The sequence below is a fragment of the Neovison vison genome, chromosome 11 (genome assembly GCF_020171115.1).
Source record: "Neovison vison isolate M4711 chromosome 11, ASM_NN_V1, whole genome shotgun sequence".
Taxonomy (NCBI): domain Eukaryota; kingdom Metazoa; phylum Chordata; class Mammalia; order Carnivora; family Mustelidae; genus Neogale; species Neogale vison.
In genome coordinates this window covers 135,390,012-135,412,900 of record NC_058101.1, presented here as the reverse complement: position 1 = coordinate 135,412,900, position 22,889 = coordinate 135,390,012, and the positions used below count along the sequence as shown (strand labels likewise).

General features: G+C 40.0%; 1 protein-coding gene across 5 annotated transcripts; it reads right to left on the bottom strand.

Moving 5' to 3' along the window:
* Positions 1-4,994: 4,994 nt before the first annotated feature.
* Positions 4,995-18,744, bottom strand: MSMO1 (methylsterol monooxygenase 1). 5 transcript variants are annotated; one of them, XM_044224800.1, is made up of 8 exons: positions 18,645-18,739; positions 16,201-16,254; positions 15,321-15,426; positions 13,276-13,561; positions 9,247-9,395; positions 8,061-8,187; positions 6,743-6,897; positions 4,995-6,034 (listed from the first exon to the last, which is right to left on the bottom strand). In XM_044224800.1, exons 4-8 carry the CDS (start codon positions 13,528-13,530, stop codon positions 5,839-5,841), a joined length of 882 nt encoding a protein of 293 aa, XP_044080735.1. In that variant the 5' UTR covers positions 13,531-13,561; positions 15,321-15,426; positions 16,201-16,254; positions 18,645-18,739; the 3' UTR covers positions 4,995-5,838. The 5 variants fall into 5 exon arrangements, with proteins under 5 accessions (XP_044080735.1, XP_044080738.1, XP_044080737.1 ...); XM_044224803.1 differs by lacking the exon at positions 15,321-15,426; XM_044224802.1 differs by lacking the exon at positions 16,201-16,254.
* Between the last annotated feature and the right edge of the window lie 4,145 nt (positions 18,745-22,889).

The following is a 22,889-nucleotide window of genomic DNA, read 5'->3' as shown; positions in this document are numbered from 1 at the left end:
ATCCTTTATATCATACTGGCTTTGGTTTGCTAGTATTTTCTTTTTTTTTTTTTTTAACTAAATTTCCCTGTGAAATATCTTTTTTTTTTTTAAGATTTTTTTCATTTATTTGACAGAGATCACAAGTAGGCAGAGAGGCAGAGAGAGAGGAAAGGAAGCAGACTCCCCATTGAGCAGAGAGCCCTATGAGGGGCTCCATCTCAGGACCCTGGGATCATGACCTGAGCTGAAAGCAGAGGCTTTATCCCACTGAGCCACCCAGGTGCCCTGTTTGCTAGTATTTTCTTATGGATTTCTACATCTACACTCATAAGGGATATTGCTCTGTAGTTTTTCTTTGTCGTGATATTATTGTCTAATTTTGGTATCCAGGTAATTCTGGTCTCACAGAATGCATTTTCCAGCATTTTAAACACTGCTGTTCTCTACCAGGTTGTTGTCAAGTGTTTTCACTTTCTTGAAAAGTTTATATATCTACAGGTATTCCTGATATGGGTCAATAATGATTGATAAAATATTCATCCATTGATAAAATATTCATCCACTTAGTATTTACAATGAAATCAGTTTTTAGAAGACTTTTGTCAGCCTATTCTGGCTTCAGTCCATAACAGTTATATTTTAACTCTATTTAGCATTCCTAGGAACTGGGAAGGCTACTCTGGATAAGAAAACCACTAAGACAATCCCTGAGTGTAAGTCTGTTGGGAGATACAGAACAGCACACTGCCCTTAGCATCCAGTGTGCTAAGTTCCATGACAGAACAGTCAACAGAGAAATACCTACATCTGACCTGAAGAGAAGAGGTTAGACAGTGTTCACAAGTGGTGTCTAATCTGAGACCTGAGAAAGTAGGCTTATTGTTCTGGAGAAAATGAGTAGATATTGAGCAGAGAGGCTCAGCGTCTTCAGATACTGAATAAGCTATGGATGAGGTGGGCACGGGGCTGAGAACTGAGGGATTCTGTGAAAGGGCACCCTCTGACCTGGGGCTCCTAAGGACCCTTCCACACCTGATTCCCAGAATGAATCTGGGCATCAGGGTATATTCTTCCTCAGAGAGAGACTGGAACAGTCTCCTGCGGAGACACTGAACCCAACCTACCGAAAAAGACAAAGTCTGAAAGGACTCGCTTGCTGCCTTATTATCTAAAATAATTTCACAGTCATATTTGCAAATTCTTTCCCTCCTCAGGAACTTGAGGACACTTCAAAGTGCATTTAAAGCTGTTAGGCACTTGAACTAGCTCTTCCTCTCCCCGGGGATTCAGTTCTCTTAGCAGGGCAGTCTTGCTTCCTTTCCCGACTACAGATTGTGTTCCCTTGACACAGAAGTGTCAGAACCAAGAAGTTCAGAGGGCTGCTCTCTGGGCGAACAGTGCCTCATCTACTCCTGAGCAGTGACCTGCTCTTCTTACTCTCTCCTTCTTCTGTTCCTAGCAGACAAAATGATTTTATAGCAAAGGAAACCTCACTGAATCTTCATGAAGTTTTGCTCAATCTGCCAAAAGGCTAAACAAAATTTTAAATGTTCTTTATTAGGTGGACACCGCCTTTTGTCAAGTTCAACAGACATGCGTGCCCCCGGAACATCTAAAGCTGCGTACACCATAGGAATATCCATCAATAAAGTCAGACTCTCAGCTGCCAAAGCATGAAAGTACAGCCAGACATCAGCAGACCCAGGCAGCCCTGAAGCACGGTTCCACCTCCGGCGTGTACTTCAAGAACCCCTCTTTGCCCTCCGTTCTCCCCACCATTTGCTGTTATTACTTAAGACTTTCTAAGTTGATCATTACAATGGCAGCACAATCGCCAAATCCTATCTTAAGATGCTGTTATAGGCTCTCCCCTTCTTTAAATTGGTAGGCGTTTCTCAAACTATCCCATGGTGGGGGGGAGGGGCTCACATCAGATGTACAAATGATGCAGTGGGAAACGCAGAGGAGGAAATCCCCGCTCTGCAGGCAGCCCAGCCACTCACGACTTGCGTGCCTTTGACTATATGAACGCCACTCACTGAGCCTTTGTTTCAGGCTAAAAGATTAGCATGAACAACGGCACAAAGGGGAAGCAAATGGTGCAAACTAGGTATCTTTGGCTAAAAAGGGGTGGTGCTCCCTAGTAAAATGTGCCAAGCGGCGATAGAGAAGAGTGCTGCCGAACCCGGCATGGGGAGAGCAGTGAGAGACTGGTCACCTGAAGCAGGAATAAGACCTCGGAATAGGAAGATGGGGGTGGTGGAGTGAGGCTTGAGCTGGGTCCTTAAAAATATGGTGTAGGGAATTTTTAACAGAATAGCCAACATTTGTTGCATATAGCAACACATACTTCCCATGGAGCATCTTACTGAATCCTCACAAAACTATTACTAGTAGCCTCATTTCATAGATGAGGGGACAGGCTCCGAGGAAAAGGAGGGAAAATGGCTCTCCAGGAAGTGCATCTGTTATCTGGAGTGAAGGAGAGATGCTGTCATGGCGTTTGTGGCTTTGTCTCTCTCCTGTTGCTGTCACTGCAGTGTTGGCTTCAATCCCCCACGAGCAAGCAGCTCAGGTGATTACTTACCCTGTGCTCTTTTTCTCCACCACTGGCCCTTTCCGTTCCATACACAGTGAGCAACCATCTGTCCCCTGAGTTTTGTGATTTTCTTAGTAGGTTAAAGGCAGTATCAGATCCTGGATTTTAGCCTCCCACATCCCCTTCCTTTTGACATGTGGAACTCGACAGCCCTCTAAGTATGTATCCTAAAGAGATTTCAAATGGTCCTCCAGGAATTTTAGGTAAAATGTCAGAATTGGAGGGACCTGGGTGGCTCAGTGGGTTAAGCCTCTGCCTTCTGCTCAGGTCATGATCTCAGGGTCCTGGGATCGAGCCCCGCTTGCTCTTTGTTCAGCTGGGAGCCTGCTCCCCCGCCCACCCCCACCCTACTTGTAATCTCTGTCAAATAAATAAATAAAATCTTTAAAAAAAAATAATGTCAGCATTGGACAGTCACCTGCTATTCATTTGACGAAAAGCACATCACTCTTCAGAATACTGGCAGAGAATATAATCTTTTTGAAGAACGGATTAGGATCTAAATCCTCAGAGATGAACATACAACCATCTGACCACCGGCTCTTAAAAATGGCTTAGAGTCTTTCTCCCGCTAGGGGGATATGGGACTTGAATATGGATTTCATAGTCTGAGGCTTTCTGTGAGAGCTGAACTGGTAGCTGCGGGACAGGAGGTCTCGTGACATACTGCAAACCCAGGTTTTTCTAAGGGTCTAAATGTCTTTAGCCAGAATACGTAGAAGAGTAAAATACTAGTTAATTGTGACATGATAGATGTAACTCTAACATACTCTGCTAATCATTTTAGCTCCAGTATTAACCTTAAGCTTTCCAATTTCCATTTTGGTCAAGTCCATGGATAATCTGAGAGAGTATGTTGTGATTTTCTAGAGTAGAATCAGAGCTTTGTGTTGTATTTGTACTCTAGTCTTCATATGTTTTTTTGTCAAGCACAAACAGAAGAGAGATAGAAGCTAATCCAGGTAATTTTAAAAGAGGTCTTGCCAGGAAGTCGTATTAAAATTTGTTTATACTGAAGTGTTTAGTCATGTTTCAAGATACAGTTTTTAAGTATAATGAAAACTTGATACACAAATATGAAAGGGTAAATAGCAGAAATAAAGCTCAATTTTGTTGCGTATGAACCTTATTTTCTGGGTAGCTACTGGTTTAGAACTTTCTTCTCAGAAGACTGTACACAGTGAGGGAAAAATCTGAAAACCTACCCTGTGAGGTTTTTCTAAAAGATGCAAGTCCCCATTGTAGTAAACATAGTGGCTGCAAGCATGGCTTCTGATGTCAAAAGGCTAGCCCTGTGATCTTAAGTAACTTAACCTCTCAAATCCCTCACATGTAAATAAAGAAAATGGCATTTGCCTCAGACTTAAATGAGATCATGTATTAAAAGCTCACGAGAGTGGGCGCCTGGGTGGCTCACTCAGTCAAGCAACCCACTCTTGATTTCAGTTCAGGTCATGATCTCAGGATCCTGAGATTGAGCCCCATATCAGGCTCCACGCTCATTAGGGAGTCTGCTTCTCTCCTCCTGATCCCTCCCCTTGCTAGCCCGCACTCTCTCTCCCTAAAATAAATAAACTTTTTTTTTTTTTTTTTTTTTAAAGCTCATAGCAGAATTCAGGGTATACAGTAAGCATTCAGTAAGTTAACTAGTGTGAAAAGAATGAATTAGGCATACCAAATTGTTTAGTACCATTTCCAACGATAGAGGTCACCCTCTCCCCAAGTACTGAGTCACCTTTAATTAATGCAGGTGTCTGTGCATTCCATGAATATTAAAGAACAAAAGGTAAAGATAAAAGCTTCTATAGATTATCTTTTAATTGAACCACAAGATTTTAAGCCCAGCCCCCAAATCAGTTTGAGAATGGAGAGCTAAATCCACACCTATAAGAGTAGGGGAAGGGACAGAAAAGGGTAAATGGAAAGGGTCATATGGACTAGGTTCGAGTTAGAAAATATGGTCCAGCAGAATATATTCAGTTTAACTTTCTGAATCTTTATTTGAAACTTCTTCACCATGTGTCTTCAAAACAAAGAAAAGACACTCACCAGGAAACGACTCCATATTGTAAATAAAAATTTGGTACTATCATAGACTAAGTTAGAATTACCAACTCTTTTGAGTTAGAATGTAGATACCATTTTTAAAGCTTTAAATAAGCTTTAAAAAGTTTCACTCTATTCTTCCCTCTATACAGAAAGCATACATCTTCTAAAAGAGTGAAGAGCTGTCTTAATACTAGGTCAATGGAATTCCCCACTAACAAAGCCTGATTAATACATGTCGAAACTGCCCAAAAAGTTCAGCAAATGAAGCACTTTTTAAAAAAGTAGAATTATTCCTTTTATTTCAAAACAATAATATAATGATTTCTTTACTTTTCTTTATAAGAATAAAACAAAACAACTGATGTTCAAAATTGGAACCCGGATAATCGGACAAAAAAATCACATTTATTTCAATAGTTCAAAGTGCAAATACAGCAAGTCAGTTCACGTTTCAAGATACAGTTTTTAAGTATAATGAAAACTTGATATACAAAAATGAAAGGGTAAATAGCAGAAATAAAGCTCAATTTTTTAAAAATTTCAAGTAACCCGAAAACCTTTAGACTAAAGTATTCCACTTACAATTCAGAAATGCCTTAATTTATAGACACCAGTAGTACAGTGCAATCCCAAAGGACTTCTCAAAGAAAGAGAATCACCCCAAACCAGCTGGCTCAGGACAAGAGTCAAGTTCTCTGTGCTGGCTCTTCCTGCTTCGGCAGCCTCACTCACACTGTCAATTGATATGGTTCAACCCATGATACTTCGATGTTTAGGCAATTCCAAAAAAATGTTTCAAGTTCAATACGAGGCCAAAACCCTACTAAGAGAGTTTCTGAAATGGCCACTATATATTTAGAAGATTTTAAAGACCAATTTTCAACTTCAGGCCTAGATATTACTGGGGAAAGACACAGATTAATACTTCTTCCATTACTTAAAACCTTTCTGTAAGGTTAGCAACATGGCCTTTACCACTTCCTCATGAAAAATCGTACTTAAATACTTATTTACTTATTTCTACACATACACAGTTTTTATGTAAAGTAGAAAAAGTTCCCACTAGGAAGATAATTAAAGGTTGTTAATGTTCTCTGGATCACTTAGCAGCCAAGACACATGTTTATTTCTGCTCTGCAGAAGCAATGTTAGCTACTTGCTTCAATTCAGGAAAAGTGTGTACCTTCAGGAAGGTTTAGATGAGATACTTATTCAGTCTTTTTCTCAATCTTCTTCATCTTTTCATTGTAAGCAACAAATTGAGAGTCTGTTCCAAAAATTCTATCCCACCATGTAAATGTTGAAGCGTAGTTTCCGATGAAGTTCATATGGTGGAAATCATGATGCCGAGAACCAGCATAGAAAGGGATCAGATTTAAAGGGTTGAGAGGAATGTCATAACCACTGAAATAAAAATGATCAAGATTTTTAAGGAAATAAATATACTTCAAATAACTGACATTTTCATTGATAGTAACATACCTGTTAACTAATTCAAGTAACACTCCACTTTACCTAAGTCACTTTATTTCTGACAGGTTGACACAAGACAAAAATGCACAGAAAAATGGTACATATTCTAGAAATCATTTTCAGGAATTAAGATAAAAACCTTCAAAGTTCTATGGAACTTAATTATTACACAACAGGGGATGAAATGAGCGGTTATAAAAATAAATCTTTAGATACAGATTTTCAAGAATTATTTTTCTTTTCTGTTTTAGAGGAGCTTCCTCACCTCAGGTTCTTATGCCCGTGACAGTGTATGTCCTTGAGGCAAAGTTAAATGAGTATCAAGCACTAAGAAGATTAAACCCAAGAATCACTATGTAGCAACTTTTTAGAGTATCCTCCTTTATTTCCAAAAACAAATCTAGAATCTGACAGCCACAACTGTATAGCTCTGAATCACCCGCCCCCTCCCTTCCTCAGGAAGCTGAAAGGGCAGAAGGGAGGAGACAAGAGTGGAAGGAAAGAATGAAGGAAGGAGATATCCTTTACAATTTAAACTGTCCTATTAGTCTGCTTAGAAATAAAGATGATCTTATGACTATGAAAACAATGGCATTTTATATTTTGATACCTTATATCTGAATAGAAACCATAACCCACCTATGGACGTCAATAGTTTCTATCAAACGAATAGTCACCCATGCCCAAAGGAGAATGACGTGATCACATAAAAGCATGATTCCAATGAAAAATCCAGTTCCAAGAATCAGAGTTTCCAAGGGATGTGCATATTCAGCTTCCATTCCAAATGGAGCCTAAAATAAATACGTAAGAATTGCTTAATATACTGTGACTGTTAATTTTATGTGTTGGTTTAGCTAGGCTATACAGTGCCCAACTATCTGGTTGGTCAAACACCAGTCTGGACATTGCTATGAAGGTATTTTATAGATGTGACTAAAATTTAAATCGTTAGTCTCTGAGTAAAGGGGATTATCTTCCATAATGCAAGTGGGCTTTATCCAACCAGTTGAAGGCCTTAAAAGCAAAGACTGAGGTCTCACGAGGAAGAAAGAATTCTCACGACCGCAATATGGAAACCCTGCTTGAATTTCCAGTCTGTGGTCTGTCCAATGCATTTCAGATCTGCCAATCCCCACAATCACATGAGCCAGTTCCTTAAAATAAATGTATCTCCTATTGATTTGTCAAAGAACCACAACAAATACATATATTCTAATTTATGCATAGTTTTATCAAATTAGATTGTTTCTGTAAGTAATGGCAATATATCTAGCCATACATACATAAACAAATAACAGTAATTCTCAATAAAAACACCTTTTTGTTCCTACCAAACATCAAAACATCAAGGGATGTCCTTAATAGAATCTTAGTAACTGACTCTGATGGTTTAAGATAAAGGTCAATTTTGGTTTATGCTTCTGAATTTGTTTTGCCAAGAAAGGGATACTTGATTTAGCATTCCACGTAATCAGAGCCTATGCGGAATATATGTCATAACCAGTTTGATAAAGGTACATCAAAGCTATTCTGATAAAATAGGTTTTTGTGGGCATCAGAATGAGGTGGAAAGGTGTTCATTAAACAAGTCGGTAACAGTTTTAGAAATTTAAAGATGACCCATCCATTGTTTTGGGGTCCAATTTAAATGACCTTAACATCACTATGGTCTCTATTCATCTGCCACATACCAACCATGACAGGAGAGTGGTCTGGCCCAACTGAGAGACTGAACTATTTCATGTTAACACGTTCCTTGAACATTTATAGAACTGGCCGTGTGTGTGTGTGTGTGTGTGTGTGTGTGTGCGTGTGTGTGTGTGTGTGTGATGTTAACATGTTCACACCAAAGAGAAAGAAATAAAAACTGACAATTTTTTTAAAAAACCTCAGATTTTAAAAAAGCATTTTGCCTCCAATTTAAAAAAATGTACTAAAAATAATTCTAACATACCTGAAACTCATGATGAACTTTATGAATATATTTATATATTCTTTTGTGGTGTAAGAGCCTATGCAGGAAATAGTGCCAGGTATCCTCAATCACCGCACAGCCAAAGCATTTTGCCAAAAGCAGGTACCTTCAGGATGAAAATACTGTAATGAGCGTAAAATAATAGTGATCTAAGCTTTTACTTGGGATCACTGTTTGAGGAATTACATGAACCAAATACCCACTAACCAGCTTGACCGACCTGGAAACACAGATCAGCAAACTCCCACAACCGCTATGTACAAAGTGGCTCTATGATAGCCCCTGAAGCAGACCACTATTCCAATTCTAGTTCATTTTTAAAAAATTCACAGGCATAGGGACGTCTGGCTGGCTTAGGAGATAGAAAATGCAACTCCTGACTCAAGGATCATTGAGTTCAAGCTGAATGCTGGGCATGGAGCCTACTTAAAAAAAAAACCCAACTGGAAAATAATTTCACATGTATAAAATCAAAGTTAAGAAACAAAATCTGAAACTTCTAGGAAAAGAGTAATATTGATGAGGGACTTGAACTGAGATTATCAATAGTAAAGTCATTACTTCTTTCCACCAAAGAGAGGGATGTAAGTGCAATGGGCAAAATATATTTATATACAAATAAACACAAACACAAAAACTCTTTTATATAATATGTATTACAATGAAAAAGTATACATCTATATAACTGGTATATCTCTATTCAGGTTATGTCAAGAGCAGATAGTTGAATACAAACATCATTTGAACGCAACTACTAGTGTTCAGGTAATGTATATTTGTTCCTATATGCATACAACTATTATAAACCTCACAATTACTCTCTCTTTTCTTTTTATTCACTTCAGACTTCAAATGTAATATAGTTTTTCTTGGTATAAGTGGGTATAGCTGTATAAAATCATATAAAGAATGCTAACAAAAGTTATCTGACGTAAGAAATTACTTTACAAAAATATCTAAATAAATAACTTTCCAATAAAATATTATATTAAAACACAAAAAGACAGGAAAATGGGAATGTTTTAAGTTTCTACTATGGCTTACTCTTCTGTTTTAATTACTTCTGAAGTTTAGAACAAACAAATGAAGAAAGAAACATGAAGAATTATTTTAACTGGATAATAAAGCATGACTGAGTATCAAAATGAAATCTTTATATACATACCATCTTGGCATTCTTTCCCAATCATAAGGTATATTAAAATACTCTGTAAAATAGTAAGTTCCACAGATCAAAGGAAGCTGGATAAAAAAGTGATTAAAGAGAAGTACTTTAAAACATTTCCACTGGTTTTCCCATGTTTCTGGTTTATCCTATGGAGAAAAAAAAATTATGATATTTAGCATTAGCCTCAGTTGTCAGTAGCTTGACTTTAAACTTAGAACGAATTTTTAATTGTTTCTTAATGTTTCTAGGTAACCTTAATTCTACATTATTTAATTAATCTTACGATGTGAATTCTCTATTACAGTGACTGTGTTACAGTAACTAAGCCCTAGGAATCACAGCCTCCTCCCCTTCTAAATCCTTGACAACTGTGATCACTAGTTGAAATAGGTAAAAAAAAAAAACTGTCAATAGACAAACCCAGCAGTAACGATCTCAAATGAACCAAAGAAACACTACAGAGTAACTGTCCAGTCTTTGCATCCCACATCATTCCCTTCTGTCACCCAGGAATCTCAGAGCACAAATGCGTGATGCTCAGAACACAGCTGGGTTCTCCCAAGTGTGGCAACAGTCCTGCAGGCGGCACTGAAGCCTTTATTACAAAGGGAAATCCATGCTGCCAGCCATTTAGTGGTGCGCCTTCCCAGAAATTAGTGTATTTTTTTTCACATCTGATGACAGAATTATAAACTCTGAGCTGGAAGAACTTCTGAAATGGGTCCAGTGGTTCCCAAAGAATAGAGACCTACTGCCCACAGATAACAGTGTTCAGCGATGAAAGCCAGAATGAGAAAAGTAAGATCAATGTAATAAATATTTCAAAAACCTCATCAGGATATCAAATGGCTTAGCAAGCCATATAAAAAAACTAAATTTATTCAATTTAAAGGGCTGCAGTTAGGGATGCCTAAGTGGCTCAGTTGGTTAAGCATCTGCCTTGGGCTCAGGTCATGATCCTCCTGGGACTGACTCCCTGCTCAGCAAGGAATCGGCTTCTCCCTCGCTCTCAGTCCCTCCCCCTCTTGTGCAAGTGCATTCTCTCTCTCTCTCTCAAATAAATAAATAAATAAATAAATTTTCAAATGCCTGCAGTCAGATAAGAAAAAGTACTTTAGGTTTTACAAAAAGATGGTGATAATAAATAACAGTTATTGCTTTGTTTTCAACGTCCTTACTTAAACATTTAGACTTCTGCCAATGATCCTTTTTTAACTAAACCGTAACATCCCAAATATGGAAACTAATGCTCATTAGCAGAAGCCCAAAGAGGTCAACTACCTAGTAGCCCAGGATCACACAGGCAGTGATTAAAACCAGGACTAACTAAAAGCTAGGTCTCCAGTTCTGGACTTAAAATTCTCCTTGTTGTTGCTGTTCTTAAAATTCTGAGTTCTCTTCCATAATAGGGGGAAAAAAAAGGAAAAGCATTCAATTGATAACCAATCTAAAGAGCCAGTCTCCAATCTCAGGGCCTCACCCACTAGTTAGCTGGCTCTGTAATGCCCACAATTCAGTTTCCTTAACAATAAAATGAAGGGATTAGACAAGATAATTTGTCATTGGCTATCTCTGAGATTATCCGACTTCACTACTCCAAACCTCCAGGCTGTGACTGAGGACAAAATATAAATCCAGCTTGGGCAATTTCTCCCTAAGGACCATGTTTTGTTAATAGACTTTTAATATCCTAGCTTGAATCTGATACTCATTTAGCTATACCAATTAACACAAAAATTTATCAATTATGACTAAAAAATCACATGTCATACTGTTTAAAGTGTGGACAAATTAGTTTAAAAAACAGTGAACAATGAAATACAAATACCTGGTGAGTATCAGGGTTTACCACATTTTTTACTTTATATATAACTGCAAGTTAATATGAAGGACTACTACTAGGAAAACTGACTCCAGAAAGAATGGTTTCAGGTGCACCTGAGTGGCTCAGTAGGTTAAGCGGCTGCCTTCCGCTCAGGCCCTGATTTTAGGGTCCTGGGATCAAGGTCCGAATCGGGCTCCTTGCTCAGTAGTGAGCCTGCTTCTCCCTCTGCTTCTGCCTCCAGCCCCTATATACTCTCTCTCAAGATAAATAAATAAAATCTTTTTTTTTTTTTTTTAAAAAAAGGAATAGTTTTAGTATATACCCCCTGGGAAGAACATGCCTAGAAAACTAGTAAGACATCAGACTTTCTAAAGCGCCATTAACTGTCTGGCAGTCTATTCCGTTTGAAAGCTGCTATCCTCATCACCACCAGCAACCTTTTCCTGTACCCTCAGTGCTTTAGGGGATCTTCCTTTGAAATAAACAAACGTGTAATTAACTTTACTGATTTTGTTGCTTGTCTTTAAACCCCTTGTTTTGTGAAAACCTATACTGCTTTACTATCACAGTTCATTTTTGTACTAATAAGAAGATCCAAAGCAGGGATTTTTAATGGTTGTGAAACTGAAAGGAGGACAAGGCAATGTGAAGCCACACTACCCAGCCTTTCAATTTCTGTTTATAAATAACTACCTGTACTACTTGTATTGTCTTTTGCAACAATTTCAAGTCATGCATAAAACCTTAACTGAAAAAAGCCTTTCAGGAAAACTTCCCATCTCTGTGTAGTGAGTGAGTCAAGGGCAGAGGGGAGGAGGAGGACAACAAGGATGCTCTGACCTGGCCAGACACACCATGTATCAGCCCTATAAACTACTATGGGGTGACACATGGTCTCCAGAATCACCCCAAACATGCAAGAGAACTTACACATCCAAACTGAATTCTGCCTTTCAAAGCAGGCCCTGTTATAAAAAGCTTTTGGAACGTCTGTCCTTAATTTACAGGATACCCCTCCTTGGGCATGTCCCTTTTTATTTCCTCCCCCTTTTCCTTTGGCTTAGAGTCTACTGGCCTGACCCCATGCACTACCCCCCAGAAAGGATCAGCGACAGCACTTGAGTGAGCATTTACAATGAGACTCACTGGGAGAGGCAACGGGGCTGGGAGACTGATGGGGGAAAATGTGCACGATGACTGCCACCTGGTGTGTACTTGGTGAGTACAAATCATTCTCCGCAGGTCAGTGCTCTCAAGATGTCCACTTTCTACCAAGACCATGTGTCCCTGAGTTTTAGTTTGGCATGACTTTTTAGAAAGTAAACAGCAAGTATTAGACACTACCACGGGTTTGCCAAGTGCTGATAACTCATCTCTGATAAGTGAGTTTGGACTCGGTTCTGGACACCCGGTCAAGCTCTAGTATTCACAGGGCTAGAGCTCACCATTTCCTCCGTGACTACAATGGAGAAGAGGCGCTCTATCTCAACATTTTGTCATGCATGGTGGGAATGTCAAGGAATTTAGTGCACTAAAGCAAATATCTAGGCTCTAGGAGCATGATGACAAGAATCCTGCAGAACCACCATTATATATTTAAGGAAAAAACAAAACTTTTAATAGCCCTGATCAAGATCTTATGATATTAAACATACACTAATGGCTGAGACATTAGGAGTTGGAGAGAATTGCAAAGTATCTACACATGCCCATAATGTCTCTTTCCAGCTAGTTTAAAGATCATAAACCCAAATTAGATAAATGTCACATATACTAAAAGCACAATTTAAAAAATTATTCTTGAAACATTATCAAGAATAATCTAGTGCTGTCCAACGTGGCAGGAACTAGAAATATGTGGCTAGTGAACACTTTAAATATGACTAAACTTTGATGGGCTAAAATTATGACACCCAATTCCAAGACTTTTTTCTGTGAGAATATGAACATAAAATAACCTATTAAGTACTTTTAAATTCTGATTACTTGTTGAAATGTTTCAATTTATTGTATTAAATAAATATTAAAATTAATTTCCCTATTTGTTTACACCTTTTTATGTATTTTATCAGAAAATTTAAAATGTTCCTTCTATTTCTATTAGACAACCCTGATCTAGGTTCTCTCAAAACAAAGTTATATTTACTTTTAAAATATTTGACATGAATGGTAACATTTCATTGCAAGTACATCACACTCACCTTTTGAATTTTATACTTTTTCATGTAAGGTATAAATTGAAACAAAAATCCAGGTAAACAGAACAAGAAATAAAGGACCTCATGAACTATCAAGGATCCCCATGTTGCAATCTGGAACTTTGTATAATTATCCAACATATAGTTCCATGCATTTTTAAATGGTTCTTGTAGAGGGTTCTCAGGTAAAAGTGAATCTACATACTCCACAGCCAAGGATGCTGAACTAAAGATGCTGACACTTTCATTTGTTGCCATTTTTCAAATCTCTGCAGAAAGCCTTAGAATTCTGTAAAGGCAAATAAAAAATAAATACATAAATAAGCAAGCATGCAAACCAAGTAAGCCAAACAATGAAATTCCCAGAAAATAATTTTTAAAATTCATCTTCTGATAATTTTAAAAACAACAAAGGTCTAATGGATATATCACCACCATGACCATTTGCAGACACTAATTTATGAGACTCTTCTTAATCTTAGGAAACAAACGGAGGTTTGCTGGAGGGGAGACGGTAAGGAAATGGGGTAACTGGGTGATAGATATTGGGGACAGCATGTGTTGCAATGAACACTGGGTATTATATAAAACTGATGAATCACAGACCTGTATCTCTGAAACAAACACTGTATGTTAAATTAGTTTAATTTAAATGAATAAATAAATAAGCCAGCCCTGTGTTGGGGCACTTGGGTGACTCAGCCAGTTAAGCATCCAACTCTTAGTTTCCGCTCCGGTCATGATCTCAGGGTCATGAGATCTAGCCTGCCCTCTGCTCCCCAGGGCAGAATCCACTTGAGATTCTTTACCCCTCCTTGTCCCTCCCTCCATGCTACCACCCCTCCTCCCATACGTGCACTCTCTCTCTCAAATAAATAAATAAAATCTTTTAAAAATAAAAATTAAAAGCCACATGTTAACTTTCAAGAGCAGGATCTAAAAGAACAACAGTGGAGAAAGAACTTCAAACTATCTTCAAAGAGACTTGTCAATGTGGTCTCCATGGAAAAACTTGTACCTTCAATCTGCAATGGTGGAGTACAAGTGTCACTTAAAACCCAAAAAACAAAAAGCATACCAAAAAACCCAAAAAACCTATAAAGAAAAAGTGTGCCAAATAAGACTACATAAAAATTAAATATGCTTGTTATAAAAAGACAATTATAAAGTCAAAGATCAAATGGCAAACCAAAAAAAATATTTCCAAAACTTAAGATAAATGGCTGCAAAGTGTGCTTTAGGAAAAGACTAAAAACCCAACAGAAAAATGACAAAGGCCATTCCCAAGGGGTTCACGGAAAAATAAATATAAATGTTCACTAAACAAATAAGCAGCTCAGATTGAATACACCCTAAAACAAAAGTCTTTAAAAGTTTCAGTGTTCAGGAGACAGTACTGGTAAGGGTAACAATTTGGGGAAACAGGCACCATTATACATTGTGATGGAGAGATCAGTAGGCCTTTGAAGAAAAATTCACAGTATTTATTCACAGTATTTGTCACAATTCAAAATAAATATACCTTTTGACCCAGCAATTTTCTCACTCACAAAGAAGCATTGCTTATAGCAGCAAAAACAAAGAAAAAAGGAAAACAGAAATAAGTCCATTAATAAGAAAGGAGTTAAATAAACCCCAAGTCCTTCCAGAGACAATTACGCAGCCATTTCAAAGAATAGGAAAATCTTTATGTTCTACATAGAAAGATGTCCCAAGATACAATGTTAAGTGAAACATAAAGTTGCAGAATAATGCACATAACAAGAGCTCCCCCACCTAGTGTTTGTGAAAAGGCTCTATACAGTGCACTTTCATGCTTATGGACAGACGGACGGATGGACACACACACCCACACACAGGAAATGTATGGAAGGCTATCTGAGGAACAATGGGGAACAATTCAGAGTGATGACTTTAAGGAAAAGAGATAAGAAGTAACAGATACATGCATTTGCATTATGTGCACACCCCGTGGGGGGGGGTTCCGTTATGAAGGAGAGGACAAAAATTTTACTTTCCATTTTATACCTTCTTACAATTATACTTACATACTCCATAACCAAGGATGCTGAACTAAAGATGCTGATACTTTGAAGTTTACGAGAATGTCACTTTCCTGTTCACTGTTGTTCCCAATTTATGAATTATGATAGACTAAAAACAAAAATATTTTATTTTTTAAAAAGATTTTATTTATTTATTAAAGAGAGAAAGAGTGCATGAGAGCGAGCAAGCAGGGGCAGAGGGAGAAGCAGACACCTGACTGAGCAGAAGCCCAGTGTGGGACTAGATTCCAGAACCCTGGGATCATGACCTGAGCTAAAGGCAGATGCTTATTGTTCCCATATTGACCTTGGACCCCTTCCTCATGGAGGATACTGGGAAGCTTAGTCAGCTTCCTCAGGTCTCAGAATTCACTTAGAATTTTGTCCTACTCACTCTCAAATGACTTTACTATGGAGGCTACAGATACATCCTGGGCCATCCCAACCTCAAAATTTCTCTTTTCTCACTCACCCTCTCTGAGAGTGACTAGTCTTATGTTCTTATTTTACCTGGGAACTTGTCTGTCACTTATCCTTTCTCATCTTTCATTTCTCCCCTCTTCACTAAGTCCATCCTCTCAAGTTTAAAAACATACTCAAAGTCTTCATTTCTAGGGAAAGTTTTCCTAACCTGTATTCCCTCTTCCCCAAGCCACTGTCCCTCTTCCTTTCTTTGAACCAACTTCTTTCTCTAGGGAGAAATCAACAAAAACCCTTCCCCCTGCTTTGCTCTTACCCACACAATCCCCCTCAACTACTTGCAATACAGTTCCCGCTCACACCAAGGTATCTTCAGTCTTCTAACTTGCAAAGTAAAAGTCATTCCAATTCTCATTTTTCATGAGGTTGTTGCCAAATGTGGCAATGAACCAACAACACTTACTTGCTGTGTGTCCTTGAGCAAGTTACATAACCTCTCTGAGCCTCGTTTTATCATCTGCAAAATGTACACAGTAACAATAGTAACTAGGTCGTGGGGATCTTTTCATAGTGTATATATATATTAAATCACCACAATGTACATTTAAATATCTTACAATTTTACCTGTCAATTATACCTTCATGAAGCTGAAAAAAGAAAAACAATAGTTCTAATGGGTCCAAGATCTAACACACGTGAAGTCCTTAACATAGGACCCAATACATAGTAGCTACAAGAAGCTAACAATTTTGAGCACTTCTTATATGCCAGGAACTGTGTTTTTAAGAGTTCTGTATACTCTCTCAATATATTAAAGACTTTAATCCCTACCACACCTTCATGAAGTAGGTAATTTTATTAACTCTTCTATAATTGAAAAACTCAGGTTTAGAAAGAATAAACAACTTTTATAACCCAAGTTACAAAAATACTAACTGGGGGAGCCTATGCATTCATCCCTTATGCTCTATTGTAATCAGAAATAACAAAGCACACAAGAAATATTATAGTAAGAAGGGAGTAATTCCTACAGCTTTCCAAAAGCTCCTTAAAGATTATTTTATACATAATGTCTTCATTTTCACATTTCCCACGGACTCTCCAGCTATTACAATCTGCTTTCCATTCTCTTCATTGCACTGAACTTACTCTTACTAATACAATCAAAGGATCTCCCAGCTGCCAGATCCAACATTCTTTGCAGTTTATTTTATTTGACCCTGAAGATCTGATACTTCTCTCCTTAAGATACTCTCCTTCCTTGGTTCTTGGAATTCACATGTATTCACTCTGATTTAATTTGTGCTACTATGTGCAGCAGCTACTGTGCTAGCTGCTGTCCCCACCCGATATCAAAACATAAACTCTAATACGGAATACAAAGCAAAAACCTGACTATCATAAAATTAGGTGATAAGGACAGTAAAGGGTTGGAAATACCGAGTGCTAGAACACAGAGGACCAGGAAAGAGTTCTTGAAACAAGAGACCTGGAGCAAAAGGGGGAGGTGACCTGATTAAAACAGAGTCAAGTAGGGTGGAGTGGGAGGAACAGGGAATGTTTTGAGGAGAGGGCACATCAGATCCAAATACTCAACCAGGAGATCAGAAAGAAGACAGTGCTTTCTAATTTAGTATGTTTATGCTACCGCTTTTAAGAAAGACGACTTGGGAATGGAGGTTAGTTTCCCAAGAATGTTTTCCTTACTCCTTTCCAACTATTCCAGAGTACCTAGTGATGGCAACTATGTCCTGTTTTAAAAATACACTGACAGGACTTTCTATCCCTAGCCCTCTCTCCTAAACTCCAGGCTCTGATTATCTAAAACTCTACTGGCCATCTCCAATGAGACCGTTCAGAAGCCCGTCAAACTCAACATGTCCAAAAGTTCAACAACTGCTCCCTGCATCCCTGCCCAAATACTCGACCGTCTTTAGCCTCTAATTTGGTGAATTGCACCATCACGTATTTAGTCATTCCCGAAAGAATGTTCTAAGTCTCTCCTGTCTCTGCTGCCTAAAACAAGCCTTCAAAATCGCTCCCAATTTAGAGATACTTGGTTTAATTACCATTCAGGAGTTCACTCTCCCAACACAAAGTAAAGTGGATACACGTTTGCCAAATGAAGTTAGTTCTCCGTGGATTCTCTGAGGAAACCCTGAAGTTTAGCTGTCTGAGGGCGGTCAGCCTGTGTCTGTCCTTTGGCCCTTTACCTTCGCTGAGCCGGGACTGCAAAATTCCCTCATTTGCTGGAGTTGCCCAATCTTGAAGTTTGCCCTCCCGAAACGATACAATGCCAGGATATTATCTACACGGGTAAATTAACCCCCTTCTTCATACAAAATTCAAGGGAGTGCCTCCCCTAAAGACAAAGACCAAGGTCCTCAGCGGTGCAAATCAGGTCCTGCCGGGCCTTTCCCCACCCTTCATCTATCTTATCTCCCACCTCAACATATTCTTATATTTCACGTGTAACGGACACAGCATTCCCTAGCCGGGGATGCCACCCTACCCAACTCCTATTCATCCTTCAGTAACCTCCGTCTCAGACGCCCTTCCCAACCACTCTACCCCGCCACTGCACGAACACAACACAGCTGATCCCCCGGTAGTGCTTCCGTGTTTGTAAAACTTTCTCGTCACTCTTTCACCCCACGCTGTTACCTATCTCCTAATATTTCCCGTCTTCGAGGACTATAAAGCTCTTAAAGGGCAACAAACAACCTCGATTCCATCATTTAAGATTTCGCACCGCTTTCACCCGCTCCCCCGGCCGCAGTCCTCATATCCGGCACTGACGCCCCGAGCACCCACGCACGCCGGACCCCGCTCCCACCACGGAGCAGCCGGCCAGAGACAGCCTCTCCCTCCTTCTGACCTACCAGCCTCTCTTCCAGCCCCCTCACCTGGACGACCGCGCGGGAACTGCCGGTCACCGCCACCCAGACTCCACCAGGTGCTGCAGCCTCGGAACCTGCCTCTCCGCGTCGGGGGTGGAGCCAAGAGCGCGAGGCTGGCTTCTTTTGCCGTTATTGGCTTGTGAAGGCTCCCAACCCGCCTTCTCAGCACTGTGATTGGTCCTCGGTATTGCAGGCATCGTCTGACTCGCGTGAACGAACCCCTGGCGATCCCAGCCATTGGCTCCGCGGATGGAGTGAGGATAGTGAGACCGAGACGTCTAGCCAGTAGCCTGCGCCGCAGCGCGCCTGGAGGCGGGGAAGCGCGAGGACGCGTGACGGCGTGAGGGGGTGGAAACGGACGGCGGCTACGTGGGGGCCGCCGCAGGGAGTTGCCTTGGCAACCGGTGTTCCTCCGTAGTTCCCGCCACGCCACTGCTGGCGGGGTAAGAGGGTACCAGCCCGTCCTCCCCGTGACTTTGAGATGCGATTTGTGTAGCAGTCGCCTCGCCAGAACCTGGAAAGAGAATAGGACAAATGCGGTTTTGACGGTTCTGTTTACAGATAGCTCCGCCTTTCTTTGGCGTACCTTGGGTTTAGATCATTCTCCTTCCCTGTTTCCCCAGCCCCAGTAACCTTTAATAAACCCATATATATATATGGAAGATGGAGACTTTCCCATGCAGTATATCTCCTGCGATCATCTAGAGAGTTAGTTATCATTACCCCATTTTGCAGGTGAGAACATCGGAAGCTAGTAAAAGTTTAGGAAAACGATTTGACCTAACAGATGGAGATGGCTGTTCCCCTGAGCGGGGGTTAAGGCCTTGACCTGGCCAGTAGTGCGTGGGCTGCCAGCACGCCCAGGCGTTGAAACCCCCAGGGGAACGGGGAGCTCCAGAATACCGGGGCCGGGGTGGGGGGCGAGGGGGCTGGCGGGGGCGGGGCACAGCGGATTTGACACACTTGCAACTTGTCTACTGCCCTGGCCTCATCTCAGCCGTCTCTCAACACTAAAATACTAATGTACAGGGAATAAGGGTAGCCTGTACAGACGGTATAAGAAGACACGAATTTCAGCTTAAGGGTGTGTCCTAAAAGTTCGCACAAGGGCACCATTTGGTCTAGTTGAAGGCATTGCTATTCAGTGGTTCAGGAAAACGGGATGCTGTTGTTTCTCTCAGGGCTATGCTCAAACTGGTTTTTCTGCCTGAAATCATCAGCCATCTCCTCCCCTACCCATCACCTATCAGTTCAGGTATAATCTGCCTGAGGAAGCTCCCTCTTGAGGAATGCCTCTCGTTAGCTTCAGTGACCTTAACTGTCCCATGTCTGAGAAAGATATCTCTGTAAAGTATCATTACAGTGGGATCAAATCAAATTAAATGGGATCTGAAGGGGAGTGGTGTCCTGGAGTGGATGTTGTGGTGCACCACTCAGGTCCCCTTCTTCAGGACTGAAGCAGGGGCTCAGTTACTGAGTGTTGGCAGAGAGAGCCACCTCTCCCCAGGGCTATACCCCCTTTCCAGGGGACAGCAGGAGTCCACAGCTGGTCTGGTCAGTCTGGTCCATGCAGGAGTACAGTGGCCCAGCCCCTCGCCAGCTCCAGAGCTCCCCCTCTTACTGGCTGAGGTTGTGGGTGTGACTGCATCTGCAGTCCGCTCTTCATCTGCTCAAACCTGCTGCGCTTTCTCCAGTACTGTTAAAAAATATGCACCATGGGTCAGATTTACCAGGTTTTGTCCATTAGCAGTGTGCTAACTTCTGTGCTAAGTTTTATCTAGTACCTCTGTAAAAGAGTTTGTTATGATGGTAAATAGTATGTATGTAAGGCCACGTGCATAGTACCTGGAATACAGGAAGTGCTCAGAAAATGTTGGTTATCATTTCAGACTTGAAGGCCTACACAGTAGATGTATTTTCTTAATTAGAGCAGGTGTATGTATTGGAGGGGTCAAATTACTATTTTAAATCTTAGACATTTAGAACTGAAAGGAAATACAGATAGGGCAGCTCAACTCACTTATTTCCCTACAATAAAGAAATAGGAAGTTCAGAGAATGTTAACAAAAATGGTAATTTATTGAGGGTCCTCTGTATTCCAGGCATATTCATATACATCATTTCTTTCAAATTCTACAATAACCTTGTGACACAGACACTACACTGCCATTTTAGAGCAGAAAGATAAGAGGCAGAGGTTAAATAACATATTTAAAGTCACAGCTAGCAGCTAATAGAGGGGGGATGCAAATGCAGAACCTTCTTGTTCTTATACCCTTGGATTTTCCAGTACACACACTGCTTTTTTCTTTGGAGTCATAAAGCCAGGCTGGAACCTCAGAGTCTTGATTCAAAGCGTGATTCCACTCTCCCATGTGAACTCCTCTCCAAAATGAGACACTGGCTGCCATACAAGTCAGTAGGAGGCAATTTGCTCAATACCAAACGGAAACAAGAGGCAGGCTTGTTTAGCACATCACTGTGTAATATTATGCTGTCCTTGTATCTATTAAAGGAGAAATTTCACAACCCATCAGCAGCTGAGATTATAAATACTCAGGTCTTCATGCTATAAGGGAGGATAACAAAAACTAGGAATCATATGTCAGAGTGCACAAGGGAAAGGAAGGGAAGTCAAAGTCTTCTAGCAGTATATGTATCATCCACCTTAACCATAGCCACCAGTGCTTTTGGCTAACAAGGCACATATCCAAGCAAAGCAGGCAGCAGAGTTGCTTCACAATGCAGGTACCCAAATCTAGCCTTGAACTCCACTTGAACCTGGTACTGTTTTCTTGACAGGATTTCTGAAATGCCTCTCTGCCTTAACTTATGGTCTTTCTCGTACAATAATAGAATAAGCCAAGAATGCTTTTATATGCCCCCCCCCTTTTTAAAGGGGGCGTTCCAAACTGGACAGAGGGGTGTGGGGGAGCAGGGTATATCCAAAGCCTCTGAAGACAGAGTTATGAATCTACCTACTGACAAACCTTGGCAAACTACTTTACAGTTTAGCTATTAAAGCTTCAAAGGAAGTAAAAACAAAGAGATACTTGACACGCTAATATCTAAGACTTTGCTACCTTAATAGATTGCATTTCAAGAAAAGCTTAATTTATTTTTTAGATAAATCTTTAATTGATAATTCACAGAGGTTTCATGGACTATCAGTGTTTGGAAGTGACTAGGAAGATACACACATTTTCCTTGATGCCGCTGAAAACAGTTAATCGTGCTCCAAATTCATTAGACCTTCAGCATGTTTGTTGACATTGGATGTGCTTGGAGCCACACTAATGCAGAAATTCATTCTTTCATAAGGTAAGCAGAGGCTCTTTTTCTGATTAAATTCCTTATGTTTCCATTTATAATTAAAAGTTCAAGTAAGTATTAAATATGGTTCTATGTTTAAATTTCAGTACTCTGTACTAAACTAAATGGAAATTTTATCATAGGTCTAATTCTTGCTCTTGATTATCGATTGTTCTGGCTCAACTTCTTTTCATGCTAACCTTTTAAATTCTCTTCTGAGGCATAGCCACAGCATCCCATCTTTTCTCCTCATTCTCCTTCCCTCCCCTCTGCACCCTCTCAGGGATCCACAACCTAAGCTGTCCATCCCAATGGACAAGCTCTAATTCCTTCAATTCCTTTGATTTGTATCAAAACCACAATTTATGTCTCAGTTGCTCTAGAGTGGGTATTTTTTCTTTGACTTACTTTTTGGTCCTTTGCTCTTTGTTTCATTGTCATCTATCTTGTGCTCATAGTAGGGACAGAGGAATATAAAAACTCGAAATTTCACCAATACTTGCGAGACTTTTCCCTGATGGCTGAGATAACTTTTTCTTGGATTACAATTTTCTTTTTTTTTTTTTTGAAAGATTTTATTTATTTATTTGACAGAGAGAGATCACAAGTAGACAGAGAGGCAGGCAGAGAGAGAGAGGGAAGCAGGCTCCCCGCTGAGCAGAGAGCCCGATGCAGGACTCGATCCCAGGACCCCGAGATCATGACCTGAACCGAAGGCAGCGGCTTAACCCACTGAGCCACCCAGGTGCCCCTTGGATTACAATTTTCAATGACTTCACTTACTGATAACAGACTTGCCTTTTACGTTCTTTTGGCAACAAGTTAAAAATGCTGATTTGTGAAGTTAGAAAATGCAAATTAAAAAAAAACAAAAACAAAGCAGACAACTTTCTTAATATGAAACTAAATAGATAAAAATCAAGGACAAGGTGAAACAAA

Excerpts from the sequence above, each read along its gene's own strand:
- MSMO1 (XM_044224799.1), bottom strand. The coding sequence starts at position 13,530 with ATGGCAACAAATGAAAGTGTCAGCATCTTTAGTTCAGCATCCTTGGCT. Across the intron at positions 6,898-8,060 it reads AAGTTCATCATGAGTTTCAG|GCTCCATTTGGAATGGAAGC; the intron begins GTATGTTAGAAT and ends TATTTATTTTAG. Across the intron at positions 6,035-6,742 it reads GAAACTATTGACGTCCATAG|TGGTTATGACATTCCTCTCA; the intron begins GTGGGTTATGGT and ends TTTTTATTTCAG.